The sequence below is a fragment of the Mustelus asterias genome, chromosome 2 (genome assembly GCF_964213995.1).
Source record: "Mustelus asterias chromosome 2, sMusAst1.hap1.1, whole genome shotgun sequence".
Lineage (NCBI taxonomy): Eukaryota > Metazoa > Chordata > Chondrichthyes > Carcharhiniformes > Triakidae > Mustelus > Mustelus asterias.
The window spans coordinates 12,289,065-12,308,196 of NC_135802.1; the positions used below are offsets into that span (position 1 = coordinate 12,289,065).

At 46.6% G+C, this 19,132-nt stretch overlaps 1 protein-coding gene across 1 annotated transcript in view; it reads right to left on the minus strand.

The window, feature by feature from the left end:
- Positions 1-19,132, minus strand: part of sec22c (SEC22 homolog C, vesicle trafficking protein) — a 46,335-nt gene that overhangs the window by 12,611 nt on the left and 14,592 nt on the right. Inside the window, exons 3-5 of the mRNA XM_078231606.1 lie at positions 11,056-11,219; positions 6,682-6,861; positions 2,402-2,520 (exon numbers count right to left, since the gene is read on the minus strand). Of these exons, the coding sequence (XP_078087732.1) occupies positions 2,402-2,520; positions 6,682-6,861; positions 11,056-11,219 (463 nt within the window). The remainder of the gene's footprint in view (positions 1-2,401; positions 2,521-6,681; positions 6,862-11,055; positions 11,220-19,132) is intronic.

Sequence of the window (19,132 nt, forward strand, 5' to 3'; positions counted from 1 at the left end):
CCTGTTGGATAGTCAATCCCCAATCCACACTAACACCCAACCCCTACTCAGTGTGCCCCAATCTTCTTCAGCAACCTTTTGTGAGGCACCTTATCAAATGCCTTTTGGAAATCCAAAAACACCGCATCTACCGGTTCCCCTCCGTCAACCGCACTAGTCACATCTTCATAAAAATCCAGTAAGTTCGTCAAACATGACTTTCCTCTCATGAATTCATGCTGCGTCTGCTTGATCGAACCATTCTTATCCAGATGGCCCGCTATTTCTTCTTTAATGATGGATTCCAGCATTTTCCCAACTACAGACGTTAAGCTAACCGGCCTGTAGTTACCCGCCTTTTGTCTACTTCCTTTTTTAAACAGCGGCGTAACAGTAGCCGTTTTCCAATCAGCTGGCACTACCCCAGAGTCCAGTGAATTTTGATAAATAACCACTAACGCATCTGCTATAACCTCTGACATTTCTTTCAGTACCCTGGGATGCATTCCATCCGGGCCCGGGGACTTGTCCACCTTCAGTCCCATTAGTCTACCAAGCACTGCCTCTCTAGTAATAATAATTGTATTGAGTACCTCTCCTCCTACCAACACTCGATCGTTAACATTCGGTAAACTATTTGTGTCTTCCACCGTGAAGACCGACACAAAAAACCTATTTAAAGTCTCAGCCATTTCCTCGTTTTCCACTATTAAATCCCCCCTCTCGTCCTCCAAGGGTCCAACATTCACTCTAGCCACTCTATTCCTTTTTATATATTTGTAAAAACTTTAACTATTATTTTTTATGTTTAGAGCTAGTTTAGTTTCATAATCTATCTTTCCTTTCTTTAATCGCTTTCTTAGTCATTCTTTGTTGTTTTTTAAAGCTTTCCCAATCTTCTAAGTCTCCACTATTTTTGGCCACTCTGTACGCAACGGTTTTTAATTTAATACTCTCCCGCCTGCTTCCCATATCCCTTCATTCCCTTATCGATCAGAAATCTATCTACCCGTGATTTAAACATATTCAACGAGGTAGCCTCCACCACTTCAATGGGCAGAGAATTCCAGAGATTCACTACCCTCTGATAGAAGAAGTTCCTCCTCAACTCTGTTCTGAACCGGTCCTCACTTATTTTGAGGCTGTGCCCTCTAGTTCTGGTTTCTCTTCGAAGTGGAAAGAATCTCTCTACCTCTACCCTATCCAGCCCCTTCATTATCTTATATGTCTCTGTAAGATCACCCCTCAGCCTTCTAAACTCCAACGAGTACAGACCCAATCTGTTCAATCTCTCCTCATAAGCTACACCCCTCATCTCCGGTATCAACCTGGTGAACCTTCTCTGCACCCGCTCCAAAGCCAATATATCCTTTCGCAAATAAGGGGACCAAAACTGCACACAGTACTCCAGTTGCGGCCTCACCAGTGCCTTGTATAGTTGCAGCAAGACCTCCCTGCTTTTATATTCTATCCCCCTCGCGATAAAGGCCAACATTCCATTTGCCTTCTTGATCACCTGCTGCACCTACAGACTGAGATTTTGCGATTCGTGCACAAGGACCCCCAGGTCCCTCTGCACAGTAGCATGATGTAATTTTTCTCCATATAAATAATATTCCAATTTACTATTATTTCTTCCAAAGTGGATAACCTCACATTTGCCAACGTTATATTCCATCTGCCAGATCCTCGCCCACTCGCTCAGCCTATCCAAATCTCTCTGCAGACTTTCCACCAGGGTGTGTGGGGTCCTTAATTATCCTGCCTGCTTTTGGATAGAGTCAATGGATGGGAGGCCGGTTTGCGTGTTGGATTGGGCTTTGTCACGACCCTTTGTAGTTTCTTTCTTGGATAGAACAGGAGCAACTCCTATTTCTTATGAGCTTTGGATCTCATGTGAAAGACTGCAGCACTGTTTAAGGTGCAGTCTTTCGGATGAGAGAATAAAGAGTGGTTACACGCATGTATATATTTTACACACGCACACACACCCACACAAAAAACCTTACATACGAACCTACAAATAAGACCATAAGAGATAGGAGCAGAATTAGGCCACTCTGCCCCTTCAATCATGGCTGATATTTTTCTCATCCCAATTCTCCTGCCTTTTCCCCATAACCCCTGATCCCCTTATTAATCAAGAACCTATCTATCGCTGTCTTAAAGACACTCAATGACCTGGCCTCCACAACCTTCTGCGGCAAAGAGTTCCACAGATTCACCACTCTCTGGCTGAAGAAATTCCTCCTCATCTCTGTTTTAAAGATTCGTCCCTTTAGCCCGAGGCTGTGCCCTGAATCAGGAGCAGGAGGAGGCCACTCGGCCCCTCGAGCCTGCTCTACCATTCAATAAGATCATGGATGGTCTGATTGTGACCTGTGACATATCTGTGAAAATATTTTGCCAATTTCTCAGTTACCTGGAAATTGTGTTCTATGAGGTGAACTCCACGGATCAGGTTGAGAGCTCCACACATGATGTTAAGGATAACCGAGAGGATCCCAACCACACTTGCTGGTTCCAGTCTGTAACTGGGTGCTGTGGATGAATAAACAGCATTTGTAAAGATAGATATTCTGCCACAGTGTTGGTCTTAATCACAGATGTGTCACTGTGGCTGCTGCAGTCTGATACAAGGATATCTGCCCTGCAAAGATACCAGGTTTTCGTGCTGAGGTTTTTATGGCTTTCCATTTTAATCCTCATTTCCTCTCCTCCTTGCTCCGTGATCCTGACAACTTTATTTTTCCTAATGCCTGATCCGAGATGGTGCTTGGCAGGAAACTAGCACCTGCCCTTGACAGGGATGTGAAATCCGGATGCTCTATAAAAAGACACGAAGGTCTGTAAGAACAGAATACTGTCCGAAGTCGGACCTCTCAGGGACAAAGGAATCATAGATCATAGATCATAGAAATCATAGAAACCCTACAGTGCAGAAGGAGGCCATTCGGCCCATCGAGTCTGCACCGACCACAATCCCACCCAGGCCCCACCTCCACATATTTACCCACTAATCCCTCTAACCTACGCATCTTAGGATTCTAAGGGGCAATTTTTAACCTGGCCAATCAACCTAACCCGCACATCTTTGGACTGTGGGAGGAAACCGGAGCACCCGGAGGAAACCCACGCAGACACGAGGAGAATGTGCAAACTCCACACAGACAGTGACCCGAGCCGGGAATCGAACCCAGGACCCTGGAGCTGTGAAGCAGCAGTGCTAACCACTGTGCTACCGTGCCGCAGAACCCAAGGGAATAGGGGAGATCCTAAATGAATACTTTGCATCGGTATTCACGAAGGAGAGGGGCGTGTTAACCGGGAGTGTCTCGGAGGGAGGTGTTGACCTGTTAGAGAAAATCTCCATTACAAGAGAGGAAGTGTTAGGTTTTTTAGAGAACATTAAAACTGACAAAGCCCCAGGGCCTGATGGCATCTATCCTCGACTGCTCAGGGAGGCGAGAGATGAAATTGCTGGGCCTCTGACGGAAATCTTTGTCGCTTCTTTGGACACGGGTGAGGTCCCTGAGGATTGGAGGATAGCGAATGTGGTCCCGTTGTTTAAGAAGGGTAGCAGGGATAACCCAGGAAATTATAGGCCGGTGAGCTTGACGTCCGTGGTAGGGAAGTTGTTGGAGAGGATTCTTAGAGACAGGATGTATGTGCATTTAGAACGGAACAATCTCATTAGTGACAGACAGCATGGTTTTGTAAGAGGGAGGTCGTGCCTTACAAATTTGGTGGAGTTTTTTGAGGAAGTGACAAAAACGGTTGATGAAGGAAGGGCCGTGGATATCGTCTATATGGATTTCAGTAAGGCATTTGACAAAGTCCCACATGGCAGGTTGGTTAAGAAGGTTAAGGCTCATGGGATACAAGGAGAAGTGGCTCGATGGGTGGAGAACTGGCTTGGCCATAGGAGACAGAGGGTAGTGGTCGAAGGGTCTTTTTCCGGCTGGAGGTCTGTGACCAGTGGTGTTCCGCAGGGCTCTGTACTGGGACCTCTGCTATTTGTGATATATATAAATGATTTGGAAGAAGGTGTAACTGGTGTAATCAGCAAGTTTGCGGATGACACGAAGATGGCTGGACTTGCGGGTAGCGAAGAGCATTGTCGGGCAATACAGCAGGATATAGATAGGCTGGAAAATTGGGCGGAGAGGTGGCAGATGGAGTTTAATCTGGATAAATGCGAAGTGATGCATTTTGGAAGAAATAATGTAGGGAGGAGTTATACAATAAATGGCAGAGTCATCAGGAGTATAGAAACACAGAGGGACCTAGGTGTGCAAGTCCACAAATCCTTGAAGGTGGCAACACAGGTGGAGAAGATGGTGAAGAAGGCATATGGTATGCTTGCCTTTATAGGACGGGGTATAGAGTATAAAAGCTGGAGTCTGATGATGCAGATGTATAGAACGTTGGTTCGGCCGCATTTGGAATACTGCGTCCAGTTCTGGTCACCACACTACCAGAAGGACGTGGAGGCTTTGGAGAGAGTACAGAGGAGGTTTACCAGGATGTTGCCTGGTATGGAGGGGCTTGGTTATGAGGAGAGATTGGGGAAACTGGGGTTGTTCTCCTTGGAAAGACGGAGGATGAGGGGAGACTTAATAGAGGTGTATAAAATTATGAAAGGCATAGATAGGGTGAACGGTGGGAAGCTTTTCCCCGGGTCGGTGGTGACGTTCACGAGGGGTCATAGGTTCAAGGTGAAGGGGGGGAGGTTTAACACAGATATCAGAAGGACATATTTCACACAGAGGGTCGTGGGGGCCTGGAATGTGTTGCCGGGCAAGGTGGTGGAGGCGGACACACTGGGAACGTTTAAGACTTATCTAGACAGCTATATGAACGGAGTGGGAATGGAGGGATACAAAAGAGTGGTCTAGTTTGGACCAGGGAGCGGCGCGGGCTAATTGTTCCTGGTTTCTCGTTTCAAGGCTTCATTCTATGATCATCTTGCTGGTGCCAGTACAGAGTGAGACTGCGGATAGTTGGGAACCTGTCTCGGGGGCAGGGAATTCATATGGTGTTCGTGGAAGTGGAAATGACTAGGGTTGGGAAGCATTTTCCGATCGGGGCCATTGTGATCTCCTGGACTCGTTTCGATCGCCTCAGGGGGTCGGAGAGGAATTTCCCAGATTTCTTTTCCCCATATTGGCCCTGGGGTTTTTCACTCTGGGTTTTCGCCTCTCCCTGGAGATCACATGGTCTGGAATGGGGGGGTGGGGGTAAGTTAATAGGTTGTAATGAACAAAGCATCGTAGCTGTGAGGGACAGCTCGGTGGATAGGATATTGGTATGTAGATAGGCTGGAAAATTGGGCGGGGATCCTGGATTCAGGATTCAATCCTTGACCGGGGAGCGGCGCGGGCTTGGGGGGCCGAAGGGCCTGTTCCTGTGCTGTATTGTTCTTTGTTCTTTGTTAAGAGTTTTTATGAGGAAACGTTTTTTTCACCCTAAGGGAGTCTGAACATCACTGCCTGAAAGGGTGATGGAGGCAGAGATCCATAGAACATTTAAGAAGTATTTAGACGTGCGCATACCAGGCATACAAGGCTATGGGCTAAGTGCTGGAAAGTGGGATTAGAATAGTTAGGTGGTCTGTCTTTGACCGGCGCAGACGCGATGAGCCGAAGGACCTTTTTCTGAGCTGTATGACTATGGCTCTATCAGTGTAGGACAGCAGATGAGGCCACGGGACTGGCCTGAAGGTGGATCCAACAACTGTATGGTGAACCTGTTGGCAAGGCACTATATGGAGGCAATATCCTCCCCAGAACTTTATGGAAAATACTCAACATCCACATCACAGTGAAGATGCGAAAAGTCAAGGATCATACTCTCAGTAATTCTCACGTCACACTGCAAAGCCATGTGGAGACCCCAGCACCCTGTATTACCAAACTGCTAACAGCAGATATACCTGGCACCAGCCATTGGTGTACGATCACGGCAAGGTCATTCTTTAGTCTGCCTTTCACAGTGTTACACTGCAGTTACACTGCAACCTTCTCTTCCTATACTCGAAGACAATAGCCCAAATAGATACCACAAGCAATTCTGTTTAAAAAGAGATGCACAAAATCCTAAATACACACAATAATAGGGTGGCACAGTGGTTAGCACTGCTGCCTCACAGCGCCAGGGACCCGGGCTCGATTCCCGGCTTGGGTCACTGTCTGTGTGGAGTTTGCACGTTCTCCCCGTGTCTGAGTGGGTTTCCTTCAGTTGCTCCAGTTTCCTCCCACAGTCCGAAAGACGTGCTGGTTAGATACGTTGGCCATGCTAAATTCTCCCTCAGTGTACCCGAACAGGCGCCGGAGTGTGGTGACTAGGGGATTTTCACAGTAACTTCATTGCAGTGTTAATGTAAGCCTACTTGTGATGTTAATAAATAAAATAAATGTCTTGTAATTACACATGGGTCTAAACGATTTTATGTTCTAAATTTTTTAATTTAAACTAAATTAATATTAAATTATTTTTGAACTGGTGTTTTAAATATGATTTCTTCTCTAAATAACACGGACATTGACTCCGAAGTCAGCACCAGAGCAGTCTGCTGATATTACTGACAACCCTTCACTGACCTGACCTGGACAATGTAAGTTCTGGCTGTGTTGGAAGTGAAGCGTTATATTTGTGAGCAACATCAGTGCATTCTTCAGGTAGTGTGTGATCTGGGCTTACCAGAGTTTGATTGCAAATGCAGGTGCCCATTCAGCGTCCCGTTGGGAACCACGATATCATCCACATTCACTTGGCGGGGTGGTGTCAACTTTAGCTCCCTCTGGATATTGGTCACACTGATTTTAAGCGAAGGACGGTTTGAATAGTTATAGTGCCATTTTATCTTCTGTATCACACTGTCTGCAATTAAATAGAAAATGGTTACTTTAAACCTACGGAACAAAATTATGTGGAAGGAGAATGAAAGACTAAGAAAAGTACTTTTAATGGGAGCTACTTCCCCACACAGTATTTGAACTGAACAATGAAACTGTAGCTCCTATCTAACAGAGGGTTTACTGCAGCCCCCATTACTCAGCTTATATTAGAGGTTCCCCAATGGAGGCAACTCCGGATTATGTTCCAGGCTCCTGTGACTGCAGGCGGCCATGCAAGGGGGAGGCAGTAGGGTAGTGGTGTTGTCGCTGCACGAGTAATCCAGCGACCCAGGGTAATGTTCTGGGACCCATAGCAGATGGTGAAATTGAAATGGAACTTTCTCTACACCCTAGCTATGACTGTAACACTGCATTCTGCACTCTCTCCTTTCCTTCTCTATGAACGGTGTGCTTTGTCTCTATAGCGCACAAGAAACAATACTTTTCACTGTATATTAATTCATGTGACAATAATAAATCAAATCAAATCTATTTGAATTAAATAGAAACCTGGATATAAAGTCTACTGGAATCATAGAATCCCTACAGTGGGCCATTCGGCCCATCAAGCCTCCACCGACAACAATCCCACCCAAGCCCTATCTCCTAAACCCATATATTTACCCTGCTAATCCCCCTGACACTAAAGGCAATTTAGCATGGCCAATCAACCTAAACCGCACATCTCTGGACTGTGGGAGGAAACTGGAGCACCCGGGAGGAAACCCACGCAGACACGGGGAAAACGTGCAAACTCCACACAGTGACCCAAGGCCGGAATGGAACTCGGGTCCCTGGCGCCGTGAGGCAGTAGTGCTAACCACTGTGCCACCCCACTGATAACCATGAAACCACTGTCGATTGTTGCAAAAACCCATCTAGTTCATTAATGTCCTTCAGGGAAGGAGACCTTCTGTCCTTACCTGGTCTGGCCTACAGGTGAACCACAGCAATGTGGTTGGCCCACTTCAGGGTCCATGAATAAAAACTCAGTGAAGCCACCTACGATATGTGGACCCCATCAGTGACATAACTTATCTTAACTCAGCTCACGACCAGAAAGCTGACAGACAAGAAAAAAAAAATCAAGAAATAGAAGATCTCTCACCTCACAGGAAGCCTTATTTATATTTCCTTTTCAAAAACAAGTGTGAGCAAGTACTCCCAGCTGCTCATGCATTTTAACTAAGGATAGCTGCAAAGGTGATCACAAAGAAATGTACTAAAGGGACACAGTAATACTGAATGAAACCAAAGGAAAACGATTAAAATTATGGATATGTTGAAAAGCTTTTTTAAATTTAGAAGATTTAAGTTTAAAGTTTATTTATTATTGTCACGGGTAGGCTTAAATTAACACTGATGTGGAATTGCCGGTGTTAGACTGGGGTGGGCACAGTAAGTAGTCTCACAACACCAGGTTAAAGTCCAACAGGTTTATTTGGTAGCACGAGCTTTCGGAGTGCCACTCCTTCATCAGCGCGTGCACTCACCTGATGAAGGGGCAGCGCTCTGAAAGCACTGTGCCACCTCTAATAAAATAAGATTTAACAATGATTCCCTTCCCAGCTATCTAAAATTCGGAAGGTCCCAACCACTGGTATTCCCACCTTCTAAAGATTTAATTTGCAGTTGAAAGGCGAGTGGAAGCTGATTTAATAGTAACTTCCATGCAGAATTAAATAGATACTTGAAACAGAAAATTGCAGGGCTACAAGGACAGAGCAGGAGAGTGGGGCTGCTGCATAGCTATTCCAAAGAGCCAGCACATGCACAATAGCTGTAAAATTCCCTGATTTTTAACTGGCACGGGGAAGTTCCCGCTGCATAGCTCACTGTGCAAGAGAAACAAAGTTCTTTTGGGATGAGGGGATAGGCAAGGAACTGCTCTTAGTCTGACCTGAAAAATAACGTGTGACAGAAGTTAAGAGACAGTTACAGAATCACAGAATACTACAGTGCAGAAGAGGGCCTTTGGCCCATCGAATCTGCACCGACACATGAAAGGCCCTGCTGACCTGCCCACCTAATCCCACTTGCCAGCACTTGGCCCATAGCCCTGAATGTTACGACATGCCAAGTACTCATCAAGATACTTTTTAAAGGATGTGAGGCATCCCGCCTCCACCACCCTCCCAGGCAGCGCATATCTGGACCATCACCACCCCCTGGGTAAAAAGGGTTTTCCTCAAAACCCCCTTAAGCCTCCCAACCCTCACTTTTAACTTGTGTCCCCTCGTAGCTGACCCTTCAACTAAGATAGTTTAGTTGAAAGGGAACAGCTGCTCCCTATCAACCCTGTCCACGTCCCTCATAATCTTGAGCACCTCAATCAGATCGCTCCTCAGTCTTGTCTGCTCCAAAGAAAACAACCTAAGCCTACCCAACCTCTCTTCATAACTTAAATGTTCCATCCCAGGCAGCATCCTGGTGAATCTCCTCTGCACCCCCTCCAGTGCGATCCAGTTACAGTAAATTTAGTTGTTTTTTTTTCAAGAACTCTCTCAGCTTGCATTCTACTAGAAGGTTCGATAGGAAACCCACTGCTGCCCATTCCCTTTGTGCGTGTGTGTGTGTGTTGGGGGGGGGGGGGGGGGGTGGGGGATGAGGGGGGTGGGGCAACTGTGCTCCTGTCAAAGGTTTTGGGAACAAACAATGAAGTGAAGCGTCGTTTGGTGGTGCAGAAAGTGATTATTGCTGGAAAAAAGGCTTCAACATGTCCCTTATTTTCAACAATGTCACGAACCTGGAGAAATAAGAGTCCACCAATATACTGCCTCACCTATTTGTTTTTAAATTTCATTCTTGGGATGTGTGAGATGCTATCAAAGACCAGGTTTTATGGCCCCAAGTAGGTGGTGGCTTTCCATCTTCTTCAACTGCTGTAGTGTGTGTGTGTGTGTAATGGTTTGTGTGTGTGTGTGTGTGTAATGGTTTGTGTGTGTGTGTGTAATGGTTTGTGTGTGTGTGTGTAATGGTTTGTGTGTGTGTGTGTGTAAAATGGTTTGATACTAAACAAATGCCTTGCTCAGCCACATCACGAAGCAGTTAAGTTCCGGCGTGGAACTGAAGTCACATACAAGCCAGACTGGACAACAGGTTTCCTTCCATAAAAGGGCGATGGCCTAGTGGTACTATCACTAGACTATTAATCCAGAAGCTCAGCTGATGTTCTGGGGACCCGGGTTCAAATCCCACCACGGCAGATGGTGGAATCCGAATTCAATAATAAACAAATCTGGAATTAAGAGTCTACTGATGACCATGAAACCATTGTCAATTATCAGAAAAATCCATCTGGTTCACTAATGCCCTTCAGGGAAGGAAATCTGCCATCCTTACCTGGTCTGGCCTACATGTAACTCTAGAGGCACAGCAATGTGGTTGACTCTTAACTGCCCTCGGGCATCTAGGTTGGGCAATAAATGTTGGCCAGCCAGCGACGCCCATGTCTCATACACGAATAAAAAAAATTTGTAAACCAGTTTGATGTTTACAAAAATCTAGTGGTTTCATGGTCACTTAAACTAAAGACTAATTTGCATGTACATTGACAACTGGCTCCCAGCAAACTCACTTTCAAACTGCAGCCATCGGAGATACCAACATTTTTAACAAGTAGCTGAAGAAACCATTGCAAAGTCCGCAACTGCCTGGCTTAGTGAATTCCAACATAGACTCTCAACACAAAGAAACGACAGAGGCAAATGCAACAGACAGTCAAGTTGCCAAAACATTTTAGAAATCGGTGGTATGGACTGCGATCCGAATTAACAGGAATGTGGAGATGCCGGTGTTGGATTGGGGTGGGTACAGTAAGTCTCACAACACAAATCAACAAACCCGTGATTATCCCTCTCTCCACACACACTGTTCATACCTGTAAAGACTTGATTATCTGTAAAGATTCACATTCCAACCATTCTTCACATTGCAATCCGTAATTGTGACTTTGCCGATATATGTCGTGTTTATGAACTAACCTCCACTCACTTGACGAAGGAGCAACACTCCGAAAGCTCATGATTCCAAATAAACCTGTTGGACTTTAACCTGGTGTTGTGCGACTTCTTACTGTAAATTACCAGAGGGAAAGGGGACGGAAAGCTGAGAGGCTGGAAATGGCAACCGGTTGGGGGGGGGGGGGGGGGGGGGGGGAAAAAGGCAGAAGACTAACCAAATTCAAGGAAAGCGTAGGGCCTCGAAACCACGTGAATTTTTGCGACCTCGAAGGAAGAAACAAACTCCATTCCAAGTTCTTCTAAGAAGCAGAATGCCATGGTTGTGGGGTAGTAGCTACAGCAGATGGTCATGTAGGCAATACCCTGCGAAGAGGTAAAACTGGGGAAAGAGTGAAGATCATTAAAAATACTGAAACGGAAGAATAAATTTATATCTTAGATAATGCACAACTTAAAATATAATCCTTTGTAAGTTGGGTAGCTCCAGTGTTCAGTTAAATACTGAAATTATCAGCTGAGCCTTCTGCTATATTTCTATGATGAAAACTGAACATTATACTGCAGAGTCCAGAGGTTAAAGTTTATTTATTAGTTTCACAAGTAGGCTTACATTAACACTGCAATGAAGTTACTGTGAAAATCTTCTAGTCGTCACACTCCGGCGCCTGTTCGGGTACACTGAGGGAGAATTTAGAATGGCCAATGCACCCTAACCAGCACATCGTTCGGACTGTGGGAGGAAACCGGAGCACCCGGAGGAAACCCACGCAGACACGGGGAGAACGTGCAGACTCCACACAGACTGTGACCCAAGCCGGGAATCGAACCCGGGTACCTGGCGCTGTGAGGCAGCAATGCTAACCACTGTGCCACCGTGCCGCCCCAAATCTTGCATCGTAAAAGAGGCACCAGGTAATACGCCATATCAGCCACAAAGTAAGTTTCGATGTCTGCTACAACTGGTCCAGTTCAATTGGGAAAAACTGGATCCGCAACTGTTTGGTCTCACTTAATCCAGTGGGTTTTACTTTGGGGAGAGACTGCTAGCCTGGACATGTCAGCTGAGATCTTGCAGCACCAGAGTGGGTCTCATAGGCTGTAAAAGTAGCTCATCTTTTGTTCGACATTCCCGTCCTATCTGTTGAATCTCAATTTTTTTAATACTACATTTTGCTTTAAGAATCGATATCCAAAATAAAAAGGTAAAAGCTCATTATAACACAGAGGCCCATCTCTAGTCAAAGCCTGGGCGTTCTGCAGCTCGGGCACCAACACACAACTGCAGCTTCATTTGGCTCCACCGCCAACATCCTCAATGATACATCAGAGGAGAAAATGCTCAGAGCACCAAAACATATTTACAAAAAAGGTGATCAAAGCACAAAACAGGCATGGTCAGAGGCATAGAAATTGCAATCAGGTCCCAAATCTACCATTTCATAAAGAAATAAAGATAGGGGGCAGCACGGTGGCGGCACTGCTGGCTCACAGCGCCAGGGACCCAGGCACAATCACTGTCTGCGTGGAGTCTGCACGTTCTCCCCATGTCTGCGTGGGTTTCCTCCGGGTGCTCCGGTTTCCTCCCACTCTCCAAAGATTTGCGGGTTAGGTGGATTGGCCATGCTAAATTGACCCTTAATGTCAGGGGGACTAGTTAGGGTGAATACATGGGGTTATGGGGATAGGGCCTGGGTGGGATTGTGGTCAGTACAGACTTGATGGGCCGAATGGCCTCCTTCTGCACTGTAGAGATTCTATAAAGACGGCAGTGTTTCACAAAACCAAAATCATTTACTCAAGCTTAGAATGCTGGAGTACTGTTAATTGAATTATGTCTGATGTCTAATTACAGTATGCGATCTGACTATTGTATGCAATTATGGAACAGCGTTCAAATATTTCCTGGGGGTGATGCTTTAAAACTTTCATAAAGAGGAAAGACTTGAGCATAACTTAAGGCATAACTCTGCTTCCCACAGCTGAAGGCACCGTGAAACAAACAATCACATTATTTTATTCTGCAGCTTACAGAAATTAGACTGTGTTTCACACGCTGGCGCATTGAGCCAAGCACAGGGAGTGGAGATGAATAGTAATGCAAACACACAAAATGGAGTGATGTTAATTCCTCGCTTGCACTGTGCTTTCAGCTGATCCTTTTAGGATGGGAATAGAGGGATATGGGCCCCGGAAGGGTAAGGGGTTTTAGTTCAGTCGGGCAGCTTGGTCGGTGCAGACTTGGAGGGCCAAAGGGCCTGTTCCTGTGCTGTAACTTTCTTTGTTCTGACTAGCCTCTAAGCTGAGGAACTGCTTCGCTAAACCTCTCTGCTTTTCAACCTCTCTCTCTGATCCTTTAAATCCATCTCTTTGCCCAAACCTTTGGCCATTTAATGTTTCCTTATATGAAACTACCAAACAGGTTTCTAAAACATATTCGTTCATGGGATATGGGCGTCGTTAGTTGGTCAGGATTTAATGCCCATCCCCAGTTGCCCAGTCCAGGTGTGTTCGATCCTGTACACCCACAGTGCTATCGGGGAGGGAGTTCCGGGATATTGCCCCAGCAGCAGTGAAGGAAGGACAACATATTTCCAAGCCACTGACTTGGAGGGGCAATTGCAGAAGGTGGTGCTCTCATGAGTCTGCTGCCTTCGGACTTTTCATAGAATCCCTACAGTGCAGGAAGAGGCCATTCAGTCCATCGAGTCTGCACCGACCACAATCCCTCCCAGCCCCTATCCCCACCGCCCCACATATTTACCCCGCTAGTCTGCGAACCTGACACTAAGTGACAATTTAGAATGGCCAATCAACCTAACCCCACACATCTTTGGACTTTTGGGTAGAGGTCCAAGGAAGGTGCTGTCGACAGAGCATCTTTATAAATGCACATTATTCTTACTGGCTCTTTATACTGTACAATCAGAATTCTGCTGTGAATTGGCTCCTGAATTTGGAGGGGACAGAATTGAAGCAATTAATTTTCCTGTTCTTTCACATGCTTCACAATTCATTCTCGCAGTTGCTGCTTTTCCAGTTGCTTGCTCTCTATCACCGCCCACACAAGCCACAGGAGCGCAATTATCCACCGTCTGTAATTGCTCCCTCAAGGCAGCGGCACTGATCCTTAAACCACTGACACTCGGTGCTACTGACCAAAGAGAAGGGTCAGTTCACATTCTCCTCCGTGCCTTCCCCAATCAGAGGCGGATTCCACAGGGAGCGGGGGAGTACAGCCTGTTACACCGCTAGGACGGAAAGAGTCATGAGCTCAGAAAACTGGGAGGGGGAAGGAAAAGAGGGAGAATTAATCCAAGGAATTGGGGGTTGGGGGAGGGTGAATTACAGGAAAAATACAAGAAACATATCCAAAAATACTGCTGCAGCTACAGTACACAGGTCAAGCCCACGAGTCCTCTTGCTGCCAGCCCTGGTAGAGACATCTGATTTTAAATTCCTGCTGCTCCTTTCCTATTGGGCGAACCTCTGCAGGGAGGGGAGCCCATAATGTAAGGTTTATTTATTAGTCACAAGTAGGTTTACATTAACACTGCAATGAAGTTACTGTGAAATTCCCCTAGTCGCCACACTCGTTCGCCTGTTCGGGTCAATGCACCTAACCAGCACGTCTTTCAGACTGTGGGAGGAAACACACGCACACACGGGGAGAACGTGCAAACTCCACACAGACCCAAGCTGGGAATCGATCCCGGTTCCCTGGCGCTGTGTGGCAGCAGTATTAACCACTATGCCACCGTACTCCGAGACCCACAGGGAGATCTACTGACGATCCCCCGTGGCCATTATAACGCTTACCAAGTGTGAGCTACATCGCTCCACATCAATGTGGTTGACTCTTAAATGTCCTTGGAAATGGTCCAGCAAGCCACTAAGTTCAAGGGCAATTAGGGATGGTATTAAACACTGGCCCAGCCAGCGATGCCCACATCCTATGAATAAATGAAACAAAACTCATACAATGTCATAAATTAGAATCATAGATTCCCTAGTGCAGAAAGAGGCCATTCGGCCCATCAGGTTTGCTCCGACCACAATCCCTACGCCCGTAACTCCATGTATTTACCCTGCTAGTCTCCCTGACACTGAGGGACAATTTGACAAGGCAAATCCAGCTAACCTGCACATCTTTGGACTGTGGGAGGAAACTGAAGCACCCAGAGGAAACCCACACAGACACGGGGGGAATGTGCAGACTCCGCGCAGACAGTAGCCTGAGGCCGGAATTGAACCCGGGTCCATGGTGCAGTGAGGCAGCAGTGCTAATCACTGTGCCACCATGCCGTAACATGTGTAGTCTTGTGCTGTTCATCACAGGAAGGAATGGAAAAGGTACAGCGTAGACTTACTAAGCCAGTACTAGAGATGAAAGGTTTTGGTAAGAATACAAGCTTGAAGACTTTGTACAGTGCCCTAATTAGACCGTACCTGGAGTACAGTGCACAGTTCTGGTCTCCTGACTTAAAACAGTTTGTCGTTAGAAGCAGTTCAGATTGATTCCTAGGATGAAGGAGTTATCTTATGAGGAAAGGTTGGACAGGTTGGGCCTGTACCCATTGGAGTTTAGAAGAATGAGGTGATGTTATTGAAACATAGAAGGGAACGGGACAAGGTGGATGCTGAGAGGATGTTTCCCCTTGTGAATGAGTCTAGAACTAAAGGACATTGCCTTAAAATGGAGACCCCTAATTTTTAAACTGAGATAAAGAGAATTTTTTTCTTCTATTTCACCTGTGGAATTCTCTTCCGCAGAGAGCAGTGGAGGCTGGGCCACTCGATATATGCTGAGTTAGACAGAGTTTTTTGAAGTCGAGGTTTATGGGGAGAGGGAAAGTGGAGCTGTGGTTACAATCATGATCTTATCAAATGGCGAAGCAGCCTCCAGGGTCCAAACAGCCCATTCCTGCTCTAAATTCTTGAGCGAATTCTGACTCTATTCACTGAAGCTGGTACGGTGAAGGTGTGAGGGGGGGTGCCTACTGGAGATCTCAGACACGGTAACCAGTAAGAGGATTGTTTTGAGTCGTCAGGGACTGGCAACATAATGGTCACAGAATTAAACCAAAAAACACTAATACAAAGAACAAAGAACAGTACAGCACAGGAAACAGGCCCTTCGGCCCTCCAAGCCTGTGCCGCTCCTTGGTCCAACTAGACCAATCGTTTGTATCCCTCCATTCCCAGGCTGCTCATGTGACTATCCAGGTAAGTCTTAAACGATGTCAGCGTGCCTGCCTCCACCACCCTACTTGGCAGCGCATTCCAGGCCCCCCCCACCCTCTGTGTAAAAAACATCCCTCTAATATCTGAGTTATACTTCGCCCCTCTCACCTTGAGCCCGTGACCCCTCGTGAACGTCACTTCTGATCTGGGAAAAAGCTTCCCACCGTTCACCCTATCTATCCCCTTCATAATCTTGTACACCTCTATTAGATCTCCCCTCATTCTCTGTCTTTCCAGGGAGAACAACCCCAGTTTACCCAATCTCTCCTCATAGCTAAGACACTCCATACCAGGCAACATCCTGGTAAACCTTCTCTGCACTCTCTCTAACGCCTCCACGTCCTTCTGGTAGTGCGGCGACCAGAACTGGACGCAGTACTCCAAATATGGCCTAACCAGCGTTCTATACAGCTGCATCATCAGACTCCAGCTTTTATACTCTATACCACGTCCTATAAAGGCAAGCATACCATATGAGCAGCCTGGGAATGGAGGGATACAAACGATTGGTCTAGTTGGACCAAGGAGCGGCACAGGCTTGGAGGGCTGGAGGGCCTGTTTCCTGTGCTGTGCTGTTCTTTGTTCTTTGTTCTTTATATGCCTTCTTCACCACCTTCTCCACCTGTGTTGCCACCTTCAAGGATTTGTGGACTTGCACACCTAGGTCCCTCTGTGTTTCTATACTCCTGATGACTCTGCCATTTATTGTATAACTCCTCCCTACATTATTTCTTCCAAAATGCATCACTTCGCATTTATCCAGATTAAACTCCATCTGCCACCTCTCCGCCCAATTTTCCAGCCTATCTATATCCTGCTGTATTGCCCGACAATGCTCTTCGCTACCCGCAAGTCCAGCCATCTTCGTGTCATCCGCAAACTTGCTGATTACACCAGTTACACCTTCTTCCAAATCATTTATATATATCACAAATAGCAGAGGTCCCAGTACAGAGCCCTGCGGAACACCACTGGTCACAGACCTCCAGCCGGAAAAAGACCCTTCCACCACTACCCTCTGTCTCCTATGGCCAAGCCAGTTCTCCACCCATCTAGCCACTTCTCCTTGTATCCCATGAGCCTTAACCTTCTTAACCAACCTGCCATGTGGGACTTTGTCAAATGCCTTACTGAAATCCATATAGACGACATCCACGGCCCTTCCTTCATCAACCGTTTTTGTCACTTCCTCAAAAAACTCCACCAAATTTGTACGGCACGACCTCCCTCTTACAAAACCATGCTGTCTGTCACTAATGAAATTGTTCCGTTCTAAATGCACATACATCCTGTCTCTAAGAATCCTCTCCAACAACTTCCCTACCACGGACGTCAAGCTCACCGGCCTATAATTTCCTGGGTTGTCCCTGCTACCCTTCTTAAACAACGGGACCACATTCGCTATCCTCCAATCCTCAGGGACCTCACCCGTGTCCAAAGAAGCGACAAAGATTTCCGTCAGAGGCCCAGCAATTTCATCTCTCGCCTCCCTGAGCAGTCGAGGATAGATGCCATCAGGCCCTGGGGCTTTGTCAGTTTTAATGTTCCCTAAAAAAACCTAACACTTCCTCTCTTGTAATGGAGATTTTCTCTAACGGGTCAACACCTCCCTCCGAGACACTCCCGGTTAACATGCCCCTCTCCTTCGTGAATACCGATGCAAAGTATTCATTTAGGATCTCCCCGATTCCCTTGGGTTCTAAGCATAATTCCCCTCCTTTGTCCCTGAGAGGTCCGATTTTCTCCCTGACAACTCTTTTGTTCCTAAAGTATGAATAGAATGCCTTAGGATTCTCCTTAATCCTGCCTGCCAAGAACATCTCGTGACCTCTTTCTGCCCTTCTAACTCCCCGTTTGAGTTTTTTCCTACTCTCTCTGTATTCCTCCAGAGCTCCATCTGTTTTCTGTTGCCTGGACTTAACGTACGCCTCCCTTTTCATTTTAATCAGATCCTCAATTTGCCTGGTTATCCACGGCTCTCGAATCCTACCTTTCCTATCTTTCCTTTTTACAAGCACATGCCTATCCTGCAGCCTTATCAATAGTTCCTTAAAAGACTCCCACATGCCAGACGCGGACTTACCCTCGAACATCCTCTCCCAATCAACATCCACCAATTCCTGCCTAATCCGGCTATAGTTAGCCTTCCCCCAATTTAGCACCCTGCCCGTAGGACAGCACTCATCCTTGTCCATTACTATCCTAAAGTTAACAGAGTTGTGGTCACTATTTGCCACATGTTCCCCTACCGAAACTTTGACGACCTGACCGGGCTCATTTCCCAGAACTAGGTCCAGTATAGCCCCCTCTCTAGTCGGGCTATCTACATACTGTTCCAAAGAACCTTCCAGTACGCATTTTACAAATTCCTCCCCGTCCAGACCCCCAGCTCTAAGCACTTTCCAGTCTGTGCCAGGGAAATTAAAGTCCCCCACTACAACAACCCTATTTTTTCTGCACCTATCCAGAATCTCCTGACATATCCTTTCCTCCACTTCCCGTGGGCTGTTGGGTGGTCTGTAGTACACCCCCAGCATAGTGACTGCACCCTTCCTGTTTCTGAGTTCCACCCACAGCGACTCAGTACATGACCCCTCTAAGTTGTCTACCCTCTGCACCGCGGTAATATGCTCCTTAACTAATATCGCTACTCCCCCACCTTTTTTAGCCCCTCCTCTGTCTCGCCTAAAACACTTATACCCCGGAATATTCAGCTGCCAGTCCTGTCCTTCTTTTAACCAAGTTTCCGTCACCGCAACCACATCCAAATTCCGCATAAGCATTAAGGCCCTAAGTTCGTCTGTTTTACCCGTTACGCTCCTCGCATTGAAGCAGATGCACTCCAGACCTCCAGGCCCACTCAGGTCATCCTCCTCCAGAGTACTCCTCTTCTTTGCTAGCCTTGCCCTGGCCCCCAGCTCAACCCCAGCCTCAGTATTTACTGATCTACTGTTTTGTTCCCCACCCCCCTGCCACACTAGTTTAAATCCTGCCGGAACACTCTAGCAAAACTCCCAGCCAGGATATTTGCTCCCTTCCAGTTAAGGTGTA